The 9435-nt window shown below is 36.4% G+C and overlaps 1 protein-coding gene across 1 annotated transcript; it reads left to right on the top strand.

The window, feature by feature from the left end:
• The first annotated feature begins 643 nt into the window (after positions 1 to 643).
• On the top strand, positions 644 to 6715 carry LOC141659411 (uncharacterized). Its single transcript, XM_074466264.1, has 2 exons — positions 644 to 953; positions 1191 to 6715. Exon 2 carries the CDS (start codon positions 2784 to 2786, stop codon positions 3372 to 3374), a length of 591 nt encoding a protein of 196 aa, XP_074322365.1. The 5' UTR covers positions 644 to 953; positions 1191 to 2783; the 3' UTR covers positions 3375 to 6715.
• Positions 6716 to 9435: the final 2720 nt, after the last annotated feature.

The raw sequence follows: 9435 nt of genomic DNA, 5'->3' as shown, positions 1-9435 counted from the left end.
TTTACAATAAAATATCACAATCACTCACTTTCTTTGACTTTTTGTCTTAAATTTTTGGATAAAAATTTATCTTACAAAAAATAACTTAGAATTCAATTACATTCCTATTTTGATCCATCAATAATGTTCATTGGTTTTCTCTATATTTTTTCTAGACAAATTTTTTTTTTAAAATATTTATATTTTAATATTATTTAGTAGGACATTGTGTCCTTTTATATTTTTTATATTAAAACTTTATATAAGTCATTTTAACTATGATACAATATTTCTTGAATTTTTGTAAAAAATTACAAAAAAACTTAGCGATAAAAAAATATGTAATCAAAATAAAAGTAATTAATAAAAAATTAAAAAAATATAAGTATTGACAAAAAGTAATACAATATTTTTATATTTGCACATAATAACGGAGCGCTATTTTATGACCAGATAAATATTCTTTTCATGAATAAATTATAAAATTAATGTTTATTTAGCAACAAATTAAAAAAATTTCATGTCCAAATGAAATAATTTTATTTAAATACTTTTTTTTATCAAAAGTTTTTGTTTGAAAAAACTTTAAACGAGTTGTAATACTTTTGACATAATTTAAGTAAAGACAGAAAGAAAAAAAACTTAAGGTATATAAAAGAAAGCAAGCCGCCGCCAGTTGAGCAAAAACATGAGGACCAACCTTAAATCTAAAAAACTGTGTTCGGCATCTGCAGAATTAATAGGGGGCAACGATTTCTTTCTCGGTCTGATTTTAGTTCGTGTTCCAGTCAGATCAGTGGTCCAATTCAAATCAGTCTCTAAACAATGGTGTGCCCTAATTTCCGATCCCCGGTTCCGGCGCCGCCACACTCTTGAAAACCCTAGCTCACGCATTCCTTTGGGACTCCACTTGTACAACCCTGCTGACTCAATGGAAGATACAGTTTATTCCATATCTCGCTCTAATTCTGAAGGTAAGATCCCTCTTTGTTTAGATCCTGCTATACTAACTGAAAGTATTCCAATAAACTACTGGAGGGATTTGCTCTCTAGATTATGTCAGCTGCAATCTAGCATAATATAGTAGATTGTGCCCCAGAGATATATTCTAAATGAAACAAATCAAAGTTTCTTGTTTTCAAATTCATGTATACTTTTTTCTGAAAAATGAAAGTTATATTGACTATAAAATGTTTTTCTGCATTTCACAGGGAATAATTTGGGGATTAAGTTGACATGAGCCCTCTCGACTTTGTTTCGACTAAGTTTTTAAGGAATGTAAGCAATGGAATGTAATAGGAATATTGTATGATCTGCATTTTAATTTACATAATAAACTACTGGAGGGATTTGCTCTCTAGAGACACTGTCATCAGGATGATACAGTCTTGTAGTGGGTTGAATCTATTTAGATTCCACTCCTTAGAAAGGGATATGAAAGCCTATTATGTTCAAAATTTAGTTACGAATGAAATCAAATCAGTACCTTTACCCAAATTAGATTCTAGATTTTATGAAAGGATTGTTACTTTTGTTTTGGCTTTTGACCCTTTGGTATCACCCCATTACAAAATTATCTGTGCTACAGCGCCGACAGCGAGAGTAGTTACATCTAAATTCACGATATTTAGTTCAGAAACTGGTAGATGGAAAGATACCAATGTTACTATGGATGGACATGAGCTGCAATACGGAAAGGGACTGCACTGCCATGGTGCTATTTATTGGATTGTGAGAAACACGCAATCTTGTTATCGTTTCGATATTGAAGCTAAGAATTTGACCAAAATCTCTTTTCCTCCAAAGGCTTCTCGTTCAGGCTTCAGGCATTTTGTTGAATCTAATGGGCACTTGTGTTTGATTAATCTAAACTTTGTTAATAAATTATGGTGTCTGAGATGTGGAGTCCAGTGATGTAGTGTGAGGCGTATGTAATGTTTTGATAGCCTATGGACGTAGTTTGAATAAGTCAGGCCTGAGAAGTAGTAGTGGAGCATTTTCAGGACTCTCTGTTGCTTTCTGTTTCCTAGTTTATAGGCTTAGTTGGTTTCCTAGTTTCCTTGTACTTAACTTGTTTCCTGTATGCAAAGTTATGATACGATCACTACTTTACATCCTTGTTTTCTCTCGTTTTACATCATACACATATACTATATATAATATTGCAGAGTGATCAGAGGTGTACGCCTGGGTGTGTTCTATCAATCTGGTACCAGAGCCATATACATATATAGTATATGCCAAAGTGGATGCCCAAAAAGGATACAATGGAAGCGAGTAAGACAGAGATGATCAAGACTAATGAGGTTGTGGGTCTCAGTTATTCGATGCTGGCGCGAGGGAACTATACGGCATGGGCAATTAAAATGAGAGTTTTCATGCAGGCCCATGGAGTATGGGAGGCTATTGAGCCTAAGGATCCAAAGGCTACGGTGGAGGAGAGAAAGGACAAGATTGCTCTTGCTGCGGTATCCCAGGGAATACCTGAAGACATACTTTTGTCTATTGCAGAAAAGACCACGGCGAGAGAGGCATGGGAAGCTATAAAAACTATGTGTCTGGGCGCCGACCGCGTGAAGAAGGCAAAGGTTCAAACCTTAAAAGCTGAATTTGAATCCCTAAAGATGAAAGATGCAGAACATCTTGATGAGTTTTGTATCAAACTGAACGGATTGGTAGCCAATATACGGGCACTAGGGGAGACTATTAACGAATGATATGTGGTAAAGAAACTTCTCAGGGCAGTGCCAACGACATTTCTGTAAATAGCCTCCACAATCGAGCAATTTGGGGACTTGGATACGATGTCAGTCGAAGAAGCGGTTGGGTCCTTGAAGCCCCATGAAGAACGCTTAAAGGGTCATGGTGAACCTAGTGGAGGACAACAACTATTACTTACTGAGGAAGGATGGTTGAAAAAGGAAAAAGAAGAAGGACAACTGTTGTTTACCAGAGAAGAATGGCTCAGGAGATCGAGCTTGAAAAATAAAGGAAATGGCAGCGATTTTAAGACCAAAGAAGCAAATCGAGGTACAAGGGATAAGAGTAGAATCCCATGCTTCAACTGCTTGGCATATGGCCATTATGTGGCTGAGTGTCGTAAACCAAAAAGGGAAAAAGAGCAACGTCTGGAGGCTAATTTGGCACAGGCTCTAGATGATGAACCAGCGTTGTTGATGGTGGAATGTCGAGGTGACAAGGTGCTGCTAAATGAGAGCAGGGTTAAGCCAAAGTTGAGGACAGAAGTCGAGGATAAGCAAGGAGGATCTGATGTATGGTACTTGGACAATGGAGTGAGTAATCATATGACCGGGGAGAAATCAAAATTCAGAGAATTGGATGAAAAGGTGACTGGTCAGGTACGCTTTGGTGATGGATCGACAGTCGACATATGAGGTAAAGGTTCATTATTTTTTAAATGCAAAGATGGTGAGGAGAGAATGTTTAAAGATGTTTATTTTATACCCAGTTTGTGTAATAACATACTGAGCTTAGGACAATTATCTGAAGAGGGCAATCGAGTTGTAATACACGGTGATTTTTTGTGGGTCTATGATAAGATTGAACAACTACTAATGAAGGTTAAAAGATCAGGAAACAGACTGTATAGGGTTGTGGCAAAAATTGTTGATTTGAGTTGTTTGTTGTCAAAGGAGGAGGAAGAAGCGTGGCTCTGGAACTCACGCCTTGGCCACGTTAACTTGCAAGCTTTGAATCTAATGACAAGGAACAAGATGGTTGACGGTGTACCAAAGATTATACAGCCTAATGAAGTGTGTACGGGGTGGCTAATGGCGAAGCAGAGTAGGAAAACTTTCCCTGCACAGTCATGTTTTCGAGCAAAAAAGGTTTTCGAACTGGTGCATGGAGATATTTGTGGTCCAATCATGCCTGAAACACTGAGGGGAAGTAAGTATATTTTCCTCCTTGTGGACGACATTAGTAGAGCCGTGTGGGCGTTTATGTTAAAGTCTAAGGATGAAGCGTTTGAGGCTTTTAAAAGGTTTAGGTTTCAGGTCGAGAATGGATCAGAAGTAAAGCTGAAAGCCTTTCGCATAGATAGAGGGGGAGAGTTTTGTTCGCAACAGTATGATGAGTATTGTGAGCAGACAGGTATATACCATCAATACACAACTCCATATATACTGCAATAGAACGGTGTTGTGGAGAGATGAAATCGTACGATTGTGGCTATGACCAGGAGTTTCCTTAAGACAATGAATCTGCCATCGTACTTGTGGGCAGAATCGGTGAGACACTCTGTGTATGTGCTAAACCGGTTGCCCACGCGTGCTTTGACAGGAAAAACGCCTTATGAGGCAAAGACGGGAACAAAGCCAAACTTGGAATATGTTAAGGTTTTCGGGTGTGTGTCACATATGAAGATTCCGAGTGTCAAGACTACTAAATTGGATGATCGTAGTAGGGTGGTGATAAATCTCGGGAAGGAGCCAGGAGCGAAAGGGTATAGGTTGTATGACCCTGTGACTAAGAGGATATGTGTAAGTCGTGACATTGTTTTTGAAGAAAAGAAGGCATAGAATTGGGCTGAACACAACGTACAGAGGGATGAGCAAGGCACCCAGTTTACTATGATTGGTTTTGAACAGGACTATGTAGCTGGTGCAAGTGATAACGTCAGTAGTCAAGAATTATCACAGGGTAGTACTGGCACTGAAGGAGATCCAGAAACTGGAAGCAGAACAGAGTTTACCAGTCCAGTTCAGAGCTCACAGATGAAGACGCACTCACCTCACTCAATACAAAGTTCAACCGGTTGGGGTACTATTGGCACTAGCGAGGAAAGTGAACCACGAAAGTTTAGACGGTTAAGTGAAGTGTATGGAGATGGTGAAGAAGTATGACCCCTGATGAGTTGATGCTTATGGGGGTGGACGAGCCAATAAATTACGCTCAGGCATCACAGAAGCAAGAGTGGAAAACGGCGATGGAGCAAGAACTAAACGCAATTGAGAGAAATGAGACATGACATTTGACAGAGTTACCACCGGGCAAGAAGGCAATAGGTCTAAAATGGGTATTTAAGTTAAAGAAAAACACCAAAGGAGATATTGTCAAGTACAAGGCTCGAATTGTCGCTAAAGGGTATGGCCAACAACAAGGAGTAGATTTTGAAGAATTATTTGCTCCTGTGACACGTTTGGAGACAATCAGATTGCTCTTGGCATTATCGGCAAAAAATGGCTGGAGTGTGCACCACTTGGATGTTAAATCAGCATTTTTGAATGGAGATTTGAGGAAAGAAGTGTATGTCTCTCAACCTGAGGGGTTCGAGAAACAGGGACAAGAACACATGGTATACAAGCTATCGAAAGCTCTGTATGGCCTCCGCCAGGCCCCAAGGGCATGGTACTCGAAGTTGAGCAAATGCTTGGAAGGTATGGGTTTGATTCGTTATCCTTTTGAACATGCGGTATATATAAAAAGAGAAGCAGGTGAAGTTCTAGTAGTAGCAGTGTATGTTGATGACCTTCTAGTAACTGAAACAAGTGAATCGGCCATACAGAATTTCAAGATGCAGATGGAAAAACACTTTGAAATGAGCGACTTGGGTAAGCTTTCGTACTATCTGGGTTTAGAAGTAAATCAGCAGACAGATTATGTGGAATCGAAGCAGGAAGCTTATGCTAAAAAAGTTCTCGAAAGGGCTGGGATGAAAGATTGTAATTCGATAAGGTATCCAATGGAGCCCAAAATTTTACTCACCAAGGACGAAGAAGGAACTGCTGTGAATGCTACTGAGTTCAAGAGCATTGTGGGGGGGGTCTGCGTTACCTTGTTCATACATGACCTGATATATCATATGTCGTGGGAGTCATAAGTCGCTACATGGAAAGACCCACATTGACTCATCTGAATGCAACAAAGCGGATAATGAGGTACATTAAAGGTACTTTGAACTACAGTTTAATCTACTCGAAGGATAGTGCAAATAATGTGATAACAGGTTTCTCCGACAGTGATTTAGGCGGTAATATAGAAGACAGGAAGAGCACTAGTGGGGTGGTTTTTTACTTGAATGAGAGTGTGCTAACATGGGTTTCATAGAAATAAAAGTGTGTTGCATTGTCTTCATGTGAGGCAGAATTCATGGCTGCTACGGCTGTAGCGTGTCAAGGGATTTGGCTAAGAAACTTGCTGAAGGAAGTGACAGGAAATCACATTGGCCCTGTGGTATTATACATTGATAATAAGTCCGCCATAGACTTGGCAAAGAATCATGTTTTTCACAGAAGGTCAAAATATATTGATATCCGTTTTCATTTTATAAGGGCGTGTGTGGAACGGGGCGAGATTGTTGTGAAGCACGTACGAACAGAGGAACAACGTGCTGATGTGCTGACTAAGGCATTGTCAATTGTCAAATTCGAACGTATGAGACAGCTTCTTGGGGTGAAGAGTCTTAATAAAGAAGTTTAGATTAAGGGGGTGCTTGTTGGATTAATCTAAACTTTGTTAATAAATTATGGTGTCTGAGATGTGGAGTCCAGTGATGTAGTGTGAGGTGTCTGTAATGTTTTGATAGCTTATGGACGTAGTTTGCATAAGTCAGGCCTGAGAAGTAGTGGTGGAGCATTTTCAGGACTCTCTGTTGCTTTCTGTTTCCTACTTTATAGGCTTAGTTGGTTTCCTAGTTTCCTTGTTCTTAAGTTGTTTCCTGTATACAAAGTTATGATAAGATCACTACTTTACATCCTTTTTTTCTCTCGTTTTATATCATACACATATACTATATATAATATTGCAGAGTGATCAGAGGTGTATGCCTGGGTGTGTTTCATCAACTTGTACATTATTTGTGTCGTAGATTGGGCACAAAAAAATTCAAATGTGTATGAGTTGGATGAGGTTACTATGAAGTGGGTTATAAAGCACCGGGTACATATTAATCATCTCATTTCTTCATTACCACGTGATTTTAGGAATGGGAGAAATCTACAGAAACATCACTCCATCCAATCAATATTAAGCGTTCTGATAGGAGAAGGGGAAGAAGACACAGCTCTGGTTGTAAATATCTCTGGAAAAGTTATTCTGTATAATCTCCAAAATAAGAAAGTTGAGTTGCTCCTATCTGAGCTCAGATGGAACAGTATTAACGGTGGGGAAATTATTTATCTTGGTGAACCTCCATTTATTCCTGCATATCCTTTCGTTGCAACCCTACATCCAATGTAAGCATAAGCCCCACATTATAAATTTTCTAATTATTTTTTATTTAATTTACTATAGCCCCAAATGTTTCTCTGTGCGAGTAAGGAATTTGTTGTTCATTTCTCAGCCATAGTCAACCTCAAAATGTTGTGTTTTTCATAAATATGTAGTACTATATAGAGTGAGAGGGGGCTTATACATCTTGAAGGAGACTCCTAGTAGTTCTTCTCTGTTGTGCGAATATGGAATTATTTGTTGTTCTTCATTTAAATTTTCTTCCCTCTTACAACTTTCATTGTGTCAGCTGCAATCTAGCATAATATAGTAAATTGTGCCCCAGAGATATATACTAAATGATGACTACCATAACTATAAGTGACTAACTTATTATGATCCTATAAATGAAAACCTGTTTTGTTAAATTTGTTCCATCCTCAATGGAATCTGCAGTTAGGTAGGTGTATTTAATATTACTAACTATTTTGCTTTTAATGGTAAGCTAGGAATGCTTATTTCTAAAAAGAAAAAAAATCCTGCCTTGTTAAATGTGTAGTAAAATATGTTGCACAATATTATATGCTATCCGAAACAAATCAGAGTTTCTTGTTTTCAAATTCATGTATATTTTTTTTCTGAAAAATGAAAAATATATTATTGACTACAAAATGTTTTTCTGTGTTTCACAGGGAATAATTTGGGGAATAAGTTGACATCAGCACTCTCGATTTTGTTTCTACTATGTTTAATTTTTAACGAATGTAAGAAATGAAATGTAACGGGGAATATTGTATGATCTGCATTTTAATTTACATAATAGAACTACTTGCTGAAAATTTGAGAAGACACCGTGTCTAGCCAGTTTTAGATTTTCTACATTTTATGTATTATTTCGGTGTGTGTACCTAGACACATTATATAATTTTTTAATGTAGTTTTTATCTTGATATACTTAGTACCCGCTGAGATTATTATTTATTAATGTTCATTACAACAAGTTGGGGCATCTATGGTAGTCTTTTTTTATTGAAATTGTCAAATTGAACCAACTACGAAGAAAATTTTCCGTTGCTTTTGCTTTTGCTCGAGTAGTAAGTTCAAATTTTCATCACAAATTTGCATTTCTTCATAAGTAAAAGCACCGAGATCCACTTTAGAAATTTAATAACAAATAAACTTACGAGTGAAACAATCATCGTATGTTGTTAATTTCAGACAGAAAAACGTCATATTTTAGTATATGAGATCCTCTTGGTTGTCAAATTTAATATAAAAATAAAATTAAAAATATAAAAAATTACTACATTACGACGGAATATGTTATGAACAACCATCGTAAATAACCCACAATTATGAATAACACTACAACAAAACTGGCTATTTACGACGGTTAACTTACGACGGAAAAAGGTGCGCACTTTTCTTATGACAAAAATTTAGATTCCGTCGTAAAGTTTTACGACGATAGGACTAATCCGTCGTAAGTATATTATTTTATTATTAAACTTACGGTCAAATGTGGCAAACAGTCAACTATGAGATATACTTTACGACGGAATTTATATTTCGTCGTAAGTTGAAATATTTCATTATTATTCTATTATTAAATTTATTTACAAAAAAGGATAATAAAAATTTAATTATAATAACGACATCGTTTAATTATAAATTATGATGGAAATCCTGTCGTCGTAAGTAGTATTTACGACAGAACTGTTTCCGCCGTAAGTTTCCCACCTTCCACATTAAATCCCACATGCTAGCCGTACAAAAATAATATTTTTTTTATTAAAGCTTACAACGGTATATAAATTCCGTCGTAAATTAATACCAATTCAAACTAGTCAAACTGATTCTTGACTGTTAAAACGACAAACCAAATAAATTTATTTTGATATGAAATTCTGATTATATCACTAATATATATATCTATTGACATCCATACGGTTGGATTGTTAAGAAATATTTTTAAAATAATCGAAACACTAATTCACGATTAAACACTAGTTACGTGTACTAGTCAAACTGATGCTTGACTGTTAAAATGAAAAACCAAATAAATTTATTTTGATATACAATTTTGGTTATATCACTAATATATATATCTATTAGCATCCATACGGTTGGATCGTTGAGAAATATTTTTTAAATAATCGAAACACCTATATAAGATTAAACTGTAATTACATGTACTAGTCAAACTGATGCTTGACTGTTAAAACGACAAACCAAATAAATTTATTTTGATCTGAAATTTTGGTTATATCACTAATATATATATGT

Source organism: Apium graveolens, chromosome 5 (genome assembly GCF_009905375.1).
Source record: "Apium graveolens cultivar Ventura chromosome 5, ASM990537v1, whole genome shotgun sequence".
Classification (NCBI taxonomy): domain Eukaryota; kingdom Viridiplantae; phylum Streptophyta; class Magnoliopsida; order Apiales; family Apiaceae; genus Apium; species Apium graveolens.
Note: the sequence above shows the minus strand (reverse complement) of the source record. Positions and strands in the feature narration are given on the sequence as shown.

Bases quoted from the DNA above. Each gene is read 5' to 3' on its own strand.
- LOC141659411 (XM_074466264.1), top strand. From the start codon at position 2,784: ATGTCAGTCGAAGAAGCGGTTGGGTCCTTGAAGCCCCATGAAGAACGC.